This window comes from Salmo salar, chromosome 06, assembly GCF_965601325.2.
Source record: "Salmo salar chromosome 06, fSalSal1, whole genome shotgun sequence".
Classification (NCBI taxonomy): domain Eukaryota; kingdom Metazoa; phylum Chordata; class Actinopteri; order Salmoniformes; family Salmonidae; genus Salmo; species Salmo salar.
In genome coordinates this window covers 22507029-22522812 of record NC_138296.1, presented here as the reverse complement: position 1 = coordinate 22522812, position 15784 = coordinate 22507029, and the positions used below count along the sequence as shown (strand labels likewise).

The 15784-nt window shown below is 39.5% G+C and overlaps 1 protein-coding gene across 7 annotated transcripts in view; it reads right to left on the bottom strand.

The window, feature by feature from the left end:
• LOC106606551 (nuclear GTPase SLIP-GC) overlaps positions 1-15784 on the bottom strand; it is an 85058-nt gene that overhangs the window by 22704 nt on the left and 46570 nt on the right. For 6 of the 7 annotated variants that reach the window (XR_006770165.2, XR_006770166.2, XM_045719887.2 and 3 more), the window contains 5 exons: positions 12259-12416; positions 12043-12160; positions 8252-8360; positions 7787-7914; positions 5017-5101 (listed from right to left, as the gene is read on the bottom strand). Coding sequence is in view for 5 of the 7 variants with exons in the window: in XM_045719887.2 (XP_045575843.2) it covers positions 5017-5101; positions 7787-7914; positions 8252-8360; positions 12043-12160; positions 12259-12416 (598 nt within the window). In the remaining 2 variants the exon portion in view is untranslated. The remainder of the gene's footprint in view (positions 1-5016; positions 5102-7786; positions 7915-8251; positions 8361-12042; positions 12161-12258; positions 12417-15784) is intronic. The other variant, XM_045719890.2, reaches the window with a different exon arrangement.

The window sequence follows — 15784 nt, the reverse complement described above, 5'->3', positions numbered from 1 at the left end:
CCAATCATTTGGGCATTTTTTGGCTTAGGCTCATAAAATGTATTTTTAATGTAGGGCTCATAAAATGTATTTCATGATTGGCTCATCAGACTCAGGTAGCATCAGACTTTAATTTTCATGCCGATTTAAAGCTCTAATCAAATCCAGACATATTAATATGAATTTGAATGACACTTATGGTTTGGGTGGAAAATACCGGGTTGCCCAGGAGAAAAGTGATTATTCTCGGGATGGAACATTTGTAAAATACTAGGAAAATATGCAACACTATTCTGTAGCTTATTCTTTAGATGTTTGGGGCTTCTGGTGAACCATGATGTGCCGGCATCATAAAAGTGACACTGGACTAGCGCACTTGCCAGAAACTTTAGGGTCTCTACAGATTTCCATCCAATTCGCAAATATTCTATAATCTGCATGAATATAATATACACGTTTCTAGATTACCTTTAGGAAAATTTGGCGCTGGACAACGTGGCGGTTAAGATTTTAATATACTGGACATTTGAGAAATTTACCGGACATGCATATGCATTGCGATCCGATTTGGCGCAGCCAGTGCAATCAATAAACAAGGGATATTTGCCAAAATTAGCCACATTCACTTTTCCTTAAATAGCCAGTAACAAATGACACACTTCATTTTGTTGCAATATATAGCATATGCAAAACGTTATAGCTAATTTCTTGTTTTTTAGGCTACTTTCCTAAAACAATAATTGTCCAGCTCACGGTTTAGCTGTCAGATTTGATCACTAAATGCATCAGAGCATTACATGCATAGGCCTATAGGCTTAGGTGTCCACTGTATGATATTCATATAAAAAAATATATAGGCTATATAAAATTAGAGAAGCTTGGAGAGATATGGAGAGAGATATGCCGGCATTTCTTTATGTCAGATGGCTACTGCATCTCCTATACAGTACAGAAGGAGGCTAATTCGTAAATGTTCTATCAGAATATTGTGTATAAAGATGAGCAATATATTGTTAGATTATAGGAGTAACTTTGGTAGGAGTAACTTTGGTAGGCCTAAAACATTCTTCACCTCAATTTCAACTGTTGGTGCACACTGCCTTCATATCATAGGCTTGCAGCAGCTAAAGCTTAATAGCCACACCAAACAGTCACAAGTTTCTTCTAAACTATTAGCGTAATATCAAGTAAGTCAAAGGAAAATACGAGCAGGCTATTATATTGGGGAAAACAGCATTACAGATGGAATTTCATTTGGCCAAAGAAAATGGCTCAACAGAATGAAACAAAACACTTGCGAACTGGTTTAAACCTTCACAAAAGTTTTGAACAGGCTATATTGAATCATTACCAACAAAAGCAAGTGACTTCCATACTCAACAAATGACAGAAATAGACCTACTTATAATCTATCTTAAACCAAAATACGGAGCACACAATTTTAAAAAGGCAGCTTGAATTTAATTTAGCCAAAAAATGCCAAAAATGAAACCAAACAGGTTTTGCATATTTAAAGAACCTGTTTTGATTAATAAATAGGCTTACTCTAACAATGATATACAATAATGATAAAACAAATGATTATAAATACATTTCAGTTCCAAAATTGCCTCCTACCTGAATAGGGAGTTGCACAGTAGATTGCATTCTTCTCATCTTATTCCACTACAATTTTACAACTTATATTAAATTCCCCTTGTAGGCTTTTCACTATAGGTACTCTTTTTCCTCAAACTTCTGTTTTGCTTCAATTAAAAAGGGTTCCATCTTCTCAATCAACAGTAGCCTAGGCCAAGGCTCCTCTGTTGCTCGCTCTCTGCAGGTGCAGGTGCAGGTGCACTCAAGGCATGAGAGAATAGTGCTGATGTACGAATTCGGTGTGTAGGCTTTGATAGACAGCCTCTCCTGGACATTTTGGCCGGCTAAACTGTTATTTATTGGCTTAACATTTTTAGTTGCCAAATGCTGGCAATTAACAGCTCAGGGAAACCTTGGAGCATTTTCCCATCAGAGTAGTGTTTCCATCAATTTACTTGTGGCGGATAAAAGGCTGTGTAAATACGTAGTGCACATAAAAAAACACACGTTAAATGGGTTTCCAAAGTTTTTCAACTCCAGGCTTACTGATGGTTTTGTCACCAACAAAATGTGCGTAGATATCCTCTATGAGACCGGCGGGACGAATTCGTCCCACCTACGTAACAGCCAGTGTAATCCTGTGGCGCGATTTTCAAAACGTTTGAAATGCTATTACTTCAATTTCTCAAACATATGACTATTTTACAGCTATTTAAAGACAAGACTCTCGTTAATCTAACCACACTGTCCGATTTCAAAAAGGCTTTACAACGAAAGCAAAACATTAGATTATGTCAGCAGAGTACCAAGCCAGAAATAATCAGACACCCATTTTTCAAGCTAGCATATAATGTCACAAAAACCCAGAAGACAGCTAAATGCAGCACTAACCTTTGATGATCTTCATCAGATGACACACCTAGGACATTATGTTATACAATACATGCATGTCTGTTCAATCAAGTTCATATTTATATCAAAAACCAGCTTTTTACATTAGCATGTGACGTTCAGAAAAAGCATACCCCCCGCAAACTTCCGGGGAATTTACTAACAATTTACTAAATTACTCACGATAAACGTTCACAAAAAGCATAACAATTATTTTAAGAATTATAGATACATTGCTCCTCTATGCACTCGATATGTCCGATTTTAAAATAGCTTTTCGGATGAAGCACATTTTGCAATATTCTGAGTAGATAGCCCGGCATCACGGGCTAGCTATTTAGACACCCACCCAGTTTAGCCTTCACCAAAATCACATTTCCTATAAGAAAAATGGTCTTACCTTTCCTGTTCTTCGTCAGAATGCACTCCCAGGACTTCTACTTCAATAACAAATGTAGGTTTGGTCCCAAATAATCCATAGTTATGTTCCATCAGCGACGTTTTGTTCGTGCGTTCTAGACACTATCAGAATGGTAAATCACGGTCGGGCGCATGGCGCATAACGTGACCAAAAAATTCTAAATATTCCATTACCGTACTTAGAAGCATGTCAACCGCTGTTTAAAATCAATTTTTATGCCATTATTCTCGTAAAAAAGCGATAATATTCCGACCGGGAATCTGCAATTAGCTAAACAGACGAAGGAAAATACTGCACGGGGTCGAATCGGGCACGCGCCTAATTCCATTGTCCTCTGATGGGCCACTTGGAAAAGGCGATAATGTGTTTCAGCCTGAGGCTGCCTCGTCATCGTTCAGGTTTTTCCCGGGCTCTGAGAGCCTATTGGAGCCGTAGGAATTGTCACGTTACAGCTAAGATCCTGACTCTTCAATAAACAGAAGCAAGAACAACAACACCTTGTCAGACAGGCCACTTCCTGCATGAAACCTTCTCAGGTTTTTGCCTGCCATAGGAGTTCTGTTATACTCACAGACACCATTCAAACAGTTTTAGAAACTTTAGGGTGTTTCCTATCCATATATAATAAGTATATGCATATTCTAGTTACTGGGTAGGATTAGTAACCAGATTAAATCGGGTACGTTTTTTATCCGGCCGTGTAAATACTGCCCCCTAGCCCCAACAAGATATAGCGAATGTGCCCACTCTGGTGTTGACACGTGTACACTAGCCAACAGCTCACAGATACAGTGCAGGGACAGCCCACAACATGATGACATTATTATGGACTAAAGTGCAAGATCATTTTTATTTGTAAAATTGCAGCCAAGCATCGATCATCATGTCAACAGAATAAGACCCTTGGTATTTATTGGAAAGGAGCATCAAACTCATCACTGTGCACTTTCACCACCCTGTGAAGTACATCATAATTGATTTAATCAGTGACATTTTTTATCAGACATGTAGGCTACTTTACTCACATTAAACAGTTGCATGGAAACCTGGTTAATGTCTAGCCATGTTGAGGATGCTGGAATTATATTTTGGATGAACGTTCGCATGCCTACAGGAGTACAATAGCCTAATCAGATTAAAACACTGTGACTGGTTGTGTTCATGCCACATATAAAAGGTAATACATTTAAAAAGTTAAATGATCAATATTTAGGCTATATTGAAGCGTTAGGTTCTAGGTGCGTAAGGAATAGCCGTTCGGATTGGAGAGGAGACAGTGTGTGTTAAGCTTCCCTGAATAACTGGGCCTGCTTGGAGCACATGTGACCACATTATTATAGGAAGATTTGGGGGAATGATGAATTGCAACAGACAGCACATTCAGTATCCGAAGTAAAAATCCAGTCAGACTGGCCTGCTACTGTGCCTTTCTAGACCTTATAAACTGAGTAGTAGACCCACAATGGATCCAAATGAAACAATCAAATCACAGGGATTTTGTGGCATTATTCAAAATACATTTTCACTGCAGCCTAGAGTAGGCTAGAACGTTGTACTCACTTGAAAACAATAATGCAATTATTCATTGCATTGTGGTGTTGTAGGACAATTGTATTGTCCTTGAACAAGATCAATAGGGGAGGGTTTTTACTGTCTTTACTGTTCTTCCATGTACAATGATTCACCTGGCCTCTAAGCTACCTATCAGCTATTCCTATTTGTTCTTGGTGATTAATATAAAAAATGTATGCCACTTTGAATGTTTTTATATGTGGTATGATTGCTTGTTAGCCTATTGTCGATCTGGACAAACGATCCACCTACCACTATTGTCACTATGAATGGTGGCTAGAGGGCTGGATAGACCATTAGACTGGTAGACTATACTGACCTGTGGTACAGTAAAAAAGGAGTGTATAAGGGAAGTACCAAAACACCTTGACATAGGGGAGGCGCTTGCAAGCAGATGAGAAAATCTGGCTAGGATGAAAGAAACCAGGGAAAAATTACCCTCCACTGTGCCCAATGGAAAAACCACACAACCCAAAGCAACAAAAAAAAAGTTTGACAACCCTCCCCTATTTTGGACACCCCTCCCCCCAATAAATTGCAATCTGTCGCTAAAACATTTGGTCCCTTTCATTTACCTGGGAGGAACGCGCTGTTGGGGGTCTTGAGTGAGAGATCCATTGACTCTTGTAGTTTACACTTCAGCTGCATCACAATGTGTTCCTAATGTAGGACAGAAATTATTATTTAGTCCACTCTCATACTAAGTGATTGTACTTTAACCACAATCATGTCTAAATGCTGTGCACCAGGTGTTCTTAAACTAGGTGCTTCTTGAGTGTATTTTGGTGTGTTTTCAAGCCGCAAATATCTAAATTCAGCATGTGCAAACATATTTGCTATGGTGACCTGTGGAAACATGCAGATCCCAAGTAGAGTACTAACCTAAACCCATCTGAAAATGCACCCATAACCTGCTGTGTGAAAATCTCAATAGCAACAGCACTTGAGTACGTACAGTTGAAGTCGGAAGTTTAAATACACTTAGGTTGGAGTCATTAAAACTCGTTTTTCAACCACTCCACAAATTTGGCAAGTCGGTTTGGACATGTACTTTGTGCATGACACAAGTAATTTTTCCAACAATTGTTTAGACAGATTATTTCACTTATAATTCACTGTATCACAATTCCAGTGGGTCAGAAGTGTACATACACTAAGTTGACTGTGCCTTTAAACAGCTTGGAAAATTCCAGAAAATTATTTCTTGGCTTTAGAAGCTTCTGATAGACTAATTGACATCATTTGAGTCAATTGGAGGTGTACCTGTGGATATATTTCAAGGCCTACCTTCAAACTCAGAGCCTCTTTGCTGACATCATGGGAAAATCTAAAGAAATCAGCCAAGACCTCAGAAAAAAAACTGTAGACCTCCACAAGTCTGGTTCATCCTTGGGAGCAATTTCCAAATGCCTGAAGGTATCACGTTCATCTGTACAAACAATAGTACGCAAGTATAAACACCATGGGACCACGCCACTGTCATACCGCTCAGGAAGGAGACGCTTTTTGTCTCCTAGAGATGAATGTACTTTGGTGCAAATCAATCCCAGAACAACAGCAAAGGACCTTGTGAAGATGCTGGAGGAAACGGGTACAAAAGTATCTATATCCACTGTAAAACGAGTCCTATATTGACATAACCTGAAAGGAAGAAGGCACTGCTCCAAAACCGCCATAAGAAAGCCAGACAACGGTTTGCAACTGCACATGGGGACAAAGATCGTACTTTTTGGAGAAATGTCCTCTGGTCTGATGAAACAAAAATAGAACTGTTTGGCCTTAATGACCATTGTTAATTTTGGAGGAAGAAGGGGGAGGCTTGCAAGCCGAAGAACACCATCCCAACCGTGAAGCACGGGGGTGGCAGCATCATGTTGTGGGGGTGACTTGCTGCAGGAGGGACTGGTGCACTTCACAAAATAGATGGCATAATGAGGGAGGAAAATTATGTTGATATATTGAAGCAACATCTTAAGTCATCAGTCAGGAAGTTAAAGCTTGGTCGCAATTGGGTCTTCCAAATGGACAATGACCCCAAACATACTTCCAAAGTTGTGGCAAAATGGCTTAAGGACAACAAAGTTAAGGTATTGGAGTGGCCATCACAAAGCCCTGACCTCAATCCTATAGAACATTTGTGGACAAAACTGAAAAAGAGTGTGCGAGCAAGGAGGCCTACAAACCTGACTCAGTTACACCAGCTCTGTCAGGAGGAATGGGCCATAATTCACCCAACTTATTGTGGGAAGCTTGTGGAAGGCTACCTGAAATGTTTGACCCAAGTTAAACAATTTAAAGGCAGTGCTACTAAATACTAATTGAGTGTATGTAAACTTCTGACCCACTGGGAATGTGATGAAAGAAATAAAAGCTGAAATAAATCATTCTCTCTACTATTATTCTGACATTTCACATTCTTAAAATAAAGTGGTGATCCTAACTGACCTAAATCAGGGATTTTTTACTAGGATTAAATGTCAGGAATTGTGAAACTGAGTTTTTAAATGTATTTGGCTAAGGTGTATGTAAACTTCCGACTTCAACTGTAGGCAATATACTATCTTTACTATTAGCAAACATCAATCTATCTGCTGTTTTAAATTGAAGTGTTGTTACATATACAGACATTACAAAACTTCATTTGAATGCTAACATACACGCCAAATGCTGCTATTCAAGGCAATATGGGCTGGAAACCAGTGCCGATGCCAAAATAGCATCTATGCAAGGTATTATGTGCTTGCAATGTTGCTACTGCAAAGAGATGTTATATACAGTACCATGTCAAATCCTTTTTTAACTCCATCTATATGACTCAGCTGATACAGCAATTACCGTAATGCTTTTGAATCAGCACATTTAGAAAGCTTTGAACTAAAGTGGTACCAACTGATAAACAATCCTGAAAGTAATAAAACTGTGCACCTACTGCCTGTTTTAATTAACTTTTGGGACAGAACCATATTTACATATTGTATTATCCAAGCAATATCGAAGCTCGTATAAGAAAGGCTTGTCAATACAAAACACTCCCCTAGATAAACGTATATGTACTTTTTGTTTTGATGGTTTAAATTGTTCTAACTTAAACTGTCAAATGTGTCCATGAAACTAAAAGAAAATATTACAGTTTTAAAATGAATTTCCTGCAATTCTACACTTTTTGCCATCGGACAGAGGAAAGCATTTGTTTTACAGCTAATCTCATGCTTTTGTTCACATTTTTCCATGAGGCTGAGAACATTTTGCAGTTTTAAAGCTAATTTCCTGCTATTCTACACATTTTGCTATCTGGTCAAGTGCCCTGCATGCCCGTTCGGTAATCCGACCCTGAATGTGCCAAACCTTCAGGTTGGTTAAACATTTCAGCATATCTTCCTTGGCCTTCTGGAAAATGTTGTTATTCTTCATGTGATGATGTAGCTCATCTTTCATCCGTTTCAGAGCATATTTTCCTGTCTGCTCTGATGCCCCTAAAACACAGTAATCATATTTTTTCCATAACCATTGTTACTTAATCTGCTATTAATACATTCTAAATACCTTAGAAAACATGTTACTTCCCAAATATCCTTGTAATTTTCATGACTAGGCCCCAATACCTTATCTCAGATAATAAATTGTTAATCAATCTATGTAACATAATAAAAAAATCCCCAACAAAATCTGTTAGTTTAAGCTAGAGATATCGTGTTTTTTTGCATGAGTTTACGAATGTGTTTCTATGGGCCAAATTCATTCCTTTGTCAAATATATAAAATATAACCCCCAAAAAATATATAGACCCACATTGTTAATTTCAAGACTTACTTATATAGCATCGATGCATGGAGTCCTTGATTGACTCGGATAAAGTGGAGTATAATTTCTTTTTTTTCTCACGGAGGTCACAGATTAGTTTTGCCTTCAACTCAGTTTCCTTTAAGATATAAAAACATGGTCAAGAAGACCCTCATTTAAGTTGAAGGGATAGTTCACCCAAATTACAAGTGGTTTACAGTCTATTGTTTTGTTTATGACTATCTCCAACGGCTAACTTTTTGCCTTAAAAAATGTATTTTTGTACTGCGCCTTCAGAAAGTATTCACACCCCTTTACCTTTTCCACATTTTGTTGTGTTACAGACTGATTTAAACAACACCCATAATGTCAAAGTGGAATTTTGTTTGTAGAACATTTTCTAAATTAAAGATGTAATATTTAACTTTTCAGATGAACCTACCAAATTCAAATAGAGATGTGATTTATAGATCTGTCATTCTCATTGAAAGCAAGTCTAAGAAGCGGTAGATTGGTTCTATGTGCGCCATTTCTATGCTTACTGTGCCCTAAGACATTTCTATACTTACTGTGCCTAAGTTATTTATATGCTTCCTGTGCTTAAGTTTCTATTTTTGAGTCTTTTACTTTCGGTTTTGTACACCAGCTTCAAATATCTCAAAATACATTATTTTTGGTTATACAGTGCCTTGCAAAAGTATTCATCCCCCTTGGCATTTTTCCTAATTACAAGCTGTAATTTAAATATATTTTTATTTGGATTTCATGTAATGGACATAGACAAAATAGTCCAAATTGGTAAAGTGAAATAAAAAAATATTACTTGTTTCAAAAAAATGTAAAACTGAAAAGTGGTGCGTGCATATGTATTCACCCCCCTTGCTATAAGATCTGGTGCAACCAATTACCTTCAAAAGTCACATAATTAGTTAGATTGCACACAGGTGGACTATTTAAGTGTCACATGATCTGTCACATCTCAGTGTATACATACACCTGTTCTGAAAGGCCCCAGAGTCTGCAACACCACTAAGCAGGGGCACTACCAAGCAAGCGGCACCATGAAAACCAAGGAGCTCTCCAAACAGGTCAGGGACAAAGTTGTGGAGAAGTACAGATCAGGGTTGGGTTATAAAAAAATATCTGAAACTTTGAACATCCCACAGAGCACCATTTAAATCCATGATTAAAAAATGGAATGAATATGGCACCACAACAAACCTGCCAAGAGAGGGCCGCCCACCAAAACTCACGGACCAGGCAAGGAGGGCATTAATCAGAGGCAACAAAGAGACCAAAGATAACACTGAAGGAGCTGCATAGCTCCACAGCGGAGATTGGATTATCTGTCCATAGGACCACTAAGCTGTACACCATACAGAGCTGGGCTTTACAGAAGAGTGGCCAGAAAAAAAAGCCATTGCTTAAAGAACACATTTGGTGTTTGCCAAAAGGCATGTGGGAGACTCTCCAAACATATGGAAGAAGGTACTCTGGTCAGATGAGACTAAAATCGAGCCTTTTGGCCATCAAGGAAAACACTATCTGGCGCAAACCCAACACCTCTCATCACCCGAGAACACCATCCCCACAGTGAAGCATGGTGGTGGCAGCATCATGTTGTGGGGATGTTTTTCATCGGCAGGGACTGGGAAACTGGTCAGAATTGAAGGAATGATGGATGGCGCTAAATACAGGGAAGTACTTGAGGGAAACCTGTTTCAGTCTTCCAGAGATTTGAGACTGGTACGGAGGTTCACCTTCCAGCAGGACAATGACCCTAAGCATATTGATAAAGCAACATTTAGGGGGTTAAGGGGAAACATTTAAATGTCTTGGAATGGCCTAGTCAAAGCCCAGACCTCAATCCAATTGAGAATCTGTGGAATGACTTAACGATTGAGGTGCACCAGCGGAACACATCCAACTTGAAGGAGCTGGAGCAATGTTGCCTTGAAGAATGGGCAAAAATCCCAGTGGCTAGATGTGCCAAGCTTAGAGACATAACCCAAGAGACTTGCAGATGTAATTGCTGCAACGTACTGACTTTGTAGAGTGTTCTGTTTTTTTTTGTCTTATTTCTTGTTTCACAATAAATATTTAGCATGTTGTATAAATCAAATGATACAAACCCCCAAAAAATCTATTTTAATTCCAGGTTGTAAGGCAACAAAATATGAAAAATGCTAAGGGGGTGAATACTTTCGCAAGCCACTGTAGAAAATACATTTCACAGCAGTTTAGATGGTACAGTGAATTCTCTGCACAATTACTGCTTGTTTTTTCACATAAACTGAAATTAGGCAAACTATTCAAATTTTAGCAACCGGGAAATAGCAACCGGGATTTCTACATATTTCTGCATATTGCATCTTTAATAAAAAATGAAAAGCTGAAATGTCTTCAGTCAATATGTATTCAACCCCTTTATGGCAAGGAGTAAAAATCACATTAGTTGCATGGACTCATTATGTGTTAAATAAAAGTGGTTAACATGATTATGGAATGACTACCTCATCTCTGTATCCCACAAATACAATTATCTGTAAGGTCCCTCAATCAAGTACTGCATTTCAACCACAGAGACCAGGGAGTGTTTTCAATGCCTCGCAAAGAAGGGCATCTATTGGTAGATGTGTGAAAATGAAAAAAAGCATATTTGAGCATTGTGAAGTTATTCATTACAATTTGGATGGTGTATCAATACACCAGTCACTACAAAGACAAAAAGGTGTCCTTCCTAACTCAGTTGCCGGAGAGGAAAACTACTTGGGGATTTCACCATGAGGCCAATTTGATGGTGTTGAAAGGTTCTGATATGAGAACTGAGGATGGATTAACCACATTGTAGTTACTCCAATAAAACCTAAATGACAGAGTGAAAAAAATCAAGCCTGGAATAATCCACAACATGCATCCTGTTTGCAACAAGGCTCTAAAGTAATGCTGTAAAAAATGTGGCAAAGAAATGTACTGAATCCAAAGCGTTATGTTTGAGGCAAATCAAACACAAAACATCACTGAGTACCACTCTTCATATTTTCAAACATGGTGGTGGCGGCATCATGTTATGAGTTTGGTCATTGTAAAGGACTAGGGAGTTTTTTGGGGATGAAAATAAATGGAATAGAGACAAGCACAGGCAAAATCCTAACCAGGAAAACCTGGTTCAGTCTTCTTTCCAAAAGTCACTGGGAGACAAATTCACCTTTCAGCAGGAAACTGGAGATGCTTATCAAGACGACTTTGAATGTTCCTGAGTCGCTTAGTTACAGCTTTGACTTACATCGGCCTGAAACTCTATGCCATGCATTGAAAATGGCTTTCTAGCAATGATCAACAACCATAGCCGCGTGAAGTAAGTGTGCTGAGGGTGCTGCAATTTTATTATTATATTTGTTTTTACAAAAGTAGCGCACTGGGACTTTAATTGTGCTGTATTAACAGACCCATATAGCGTCTGTAGCGCTGGCACCCAAAAAAAATCTGCCCCCCCAATCCAACTCTTAGAGATTTACCAAAAAAAGACTGACAGCTCTAATCGCTGACAAAGGTGATTCTAACATGTATTGACTCAGGGGGTTGAATACTCAACTAGTGTTTTATTTTTGAAAGATTTTTTATAAAATGTAACTTTTTTTGTGTAGATCGCTGACCAAAAATGACAATAAAATCAATTTTAATCCCACGTTGTAACACAACAACATTTTGAAAAAGTCAAGGGGTGTGAATACTCTCTGAAGTCACAGTACAGTATGTATGTATGTGTGGGGGGGTGTATGGTAATGTTGCATTTTCATAATAATAAAAAAAAATCATACCTCTGTCTTGAGGAATGTCAGATGCAGTGACACTTCCGGGTGCTCCCCAAACAAGCTGTTTGTGTCAAGGGTGAAATTATCAATCTGCTCCATGATTGGGCCATGTTTGCCCTCGTTTCTGAAACACAATATGTCCAAATCAGAAGAATGGTTACCAGATTTGATTGAATTTCTGTGTTTAAAAAAAAATGTTTTACTAACAATTAAATGACTTACGGGAAAAATGTCTTAAACTTTTCATCAATTAGACTTCTCATACATGAGGCTAAACTCTCATTAAGGTTTATTTCCCTTCTCCCTTTTGGTTTGTAGACGCCGCCATTCTTGCATAAAGACTTCAGAACTTTATGATATCCACTGCCTTTTTTCCCTTTCTGGGAATAAAAAAGAAAATATGTTCAATGTTTTTAACAGCATAGTATTATGCAAGCCTATGTCTGTGGGAGCCAATGCATGCTATTGTCAGAGAAATTTGAAAATCAAGACACTCAACACAGTCATTTCATGTATATAATAACCTACCACTCATGTCTGGTTTGGATAATGACGACTTGTGCATGTCACTGGTTTATTCTGTGTTCATGAGTGGCCCAGGAGTCCATGTTTTGAAGTGCAGACTGAGTCATGCGGGATAGACAAGTGCTTCTGTTGGTGTTGTTGGTCCTGTTTTGCGGAAATGAAGATTTGCAGTTCGATGGCTTCTGTCCTACTCGAAGTTGCCTACTGCTGTGCAAGTCTTGGAGTGCCAGGTGGATCAGATAGAGGACATGTCTGAGATGGCTGGGCTGGATTTTGCAGAACTTGAGGTTGTGCTCAAGGCTGTTTTTGAAGCGCTTTTTGGGTGCCTTTGTTGCAGCTCGACAAATAAAATCCTTATTGGGAGACGGTTTTGACGGTGTGGCCAGTCCATCAGAGCGGTGTCTTTATGGCCTCAATGCTGGTGCTGTTTGCTCTCTGCAGTACCTCCAAGTTGGAGACCTTGTCTTGCAACCGGATAATCTGGACCCACTCTTTCTAAAATTATCCGCTGCCATTCTTGCAACCCCTAATACCAGTCTGTTCAACCTCTCTTTCATATCGTCCGAGATCTCTAAAGATTGGAAAGCTGCCGCGGTCATCCCCCTCTTCAAAGGGGTTGACACTCTAGACCCAAACTGTTATAGACCTACATCCATCCTGCCCTGTCTTTCTAAAGTCTTCGAAAGCCAAGTTAATAAACAGATCACTGACCATTTCGAATCCCACCGTACCTTCTCCGCTGTGCAATCTGGTTTCCGAGCTGGTCATGGGTGCATCTCAGCCATGCTCAAGGTACTAAACGATATCATAACTCCCATCGATAAAAGACAGTACTGTGCAGCCGTATTCATCGACCTGGCCAAGGCTTTCGACTCTGTCAATAAACCACATTCTTATCGGCAGACTCAACAGCCTTGGTTTCTCAAATGACTGCCTCGCCTGATTCACCAACTACTTCTCAGACAGAGTTCAGTGTATCAAATTGGAGGGCCTGTTGTCCAGACCTCTGGCAGTCTCTTTGGGGGTACCACAGGGTTAAATTCTCGGGCCGACTCTTTTCTCTGTATATATCAACGATGTCGCTCTTGCTGCGGGTGATTCCCTGATCCACCTCTATGCAGACAACACCATTCTGTATACATCTGGCCCTTCTTTGGACACTGTGTTAACAAACCTCCAAACAAGCTTCAATGCCATACAACACTCCTTCCATGGCCTCCAACTGCTCTTAAACGCTAGTAAAACTAAACGCATGCTTTTCAACCGTTTGCTGCCTGCACCAGCCCGCCTGACTTGCATCACTACTCTGGACGGTTCTGAATACCTAGGTGTCTGGCTGGACTGTAAACTCTCCATCCAGACTCATATTAAACATCTCCAATCCAAAATTAAATCTAGAATCGGCTTTCTATTTCGCGACAAAGCCTCCTTCACTCAAGCCGCTAAACATACCCTAGTAAAACTGACTATCCTACAGATCCTTGACTTCGGCGATGTCATTTACAAAATAACTTCCAACACTCTACTCAGCAAACTGGATGCAGTCTATCCGTTTTGTCACCAAAGCCACATATACCACCCAACACTGCGAGACCTGTATGCTCTAATCTGCTGGCCCTCGCTACATATTTGTTGCCAGACCCACTGGCTCCAGGTCATCTATAAGTCTTTACTAGGTAATGCTCCACCTTATCTCAGCTCACTGGTCATGATAACAACACCCACCCGTAGCACGCGCTCCAGCAGGTACAGTTGAAGTTGGGAGTTTACATACACTTAGGTTGGAGTCATTAAAACTCGTTTTTAAACCACTCCACAAATTTCTTGCTCAAGAACTATAGTTTTGGCAAGTCGGTTAGGACATCTACTTTGTGCATGACACAAGTAATTTTTCCAACAATTGTTTAGACGGATTATTTCACTTATAAATCACTATCACAATTCCAGTGGGTCAGAAGTTTACATACACTAAGTTGACTGTGCCTTTAAACAGCTTGGAACATTCCAGAAAATGTCATGGCTTCAGAAGCTTCTGATAGGCTAATTGACATCATTTGAGTCAATTGGAGGTGTACCTGTGGATGTATTTCAAGGCCTACCTTCGAATTCAGTGCCTCTTTGCTGACATCATGGGAAAATCTAAAGAAATCAGCCAAGACCTCAGAAAAAAAACTGTAGACCTCCACAAGTCTGGTTCATCCTTGGGAGCAATTTCCAAATGCCTGAAGGTACCACGTTCATCTGTACAAAAAATAGTACGCAAGTATAAACACTATGGAACCACACCGCTGTCATACCACTCAGGAAGGAGATGCGTTCTGTCTCCTAGAGATGAATGTACTTTCGTGCGAAAAGTGCAAATCAATCCCAGAACAACAGCAAAGGACCTTGTGAAGATGCTGGAGGAAATGGGTACAAAAGTATCTATATCCACAGTAAAACGAGTCCTATATCGACATAACCTTATAGGCCGCTCAGCAAGGAAGAAGCTACTGCTCCAAACCGCCATAAAAAAGCCAGACTACGGTTTGCAACTGCACATGGGGACAAAGATTGTACTTTCTGGAGAAATGTCCTCTGGTCTGATGAAACAAAAATAGAACTGTTTTGCCATAATGACCATCGTTATGTTTGGAGGAAAAAGGGGGATGCTTGTAAGCCGAAGAACACCATCCTAACCGTGAAGCATGGGGGTAGCAGCATCATGTTGTGGGGGTGCTTTGCTGCAGGAGGGACTGGTGCACTTCACAAAATAGATGGCATCATGAGGGAGGAAATGTATGTGAATATATTGAAGCAACATCTCAAGACATCAGTCAGGAAGTTAAAGCTTGGTCACAAAAGCCCTGACCTCAATCCTATAGAACATTTGTGGACAAAACTGAAAAATAGTTTGCAAGCAGGGAGGCCTACAAACCTGACTCAGTTACAGCAGCTCTGTCAGGAGGAATGGGCCAAAATGTACCCAACTTATTGTGGCAAGCTTGTGGAAGGCTACCTGAAACGTTTGACCCAAGTTAAACAATTTTAAGGCAATGCTACCAAATACTAATTGAGTGTATGTAAACTTCTGACCCACTGGGAATGTGATGAAAGAAATAAAAGCTGAAATAAATAATTATCTCTATTATTCTGACATTTCACATTCTCATTTTTACTAGGATTAAATGTCAGGAATTGTGAAGCTGAGTTTTTAAATGTATTTGGCTAAGGTGTATGTAAA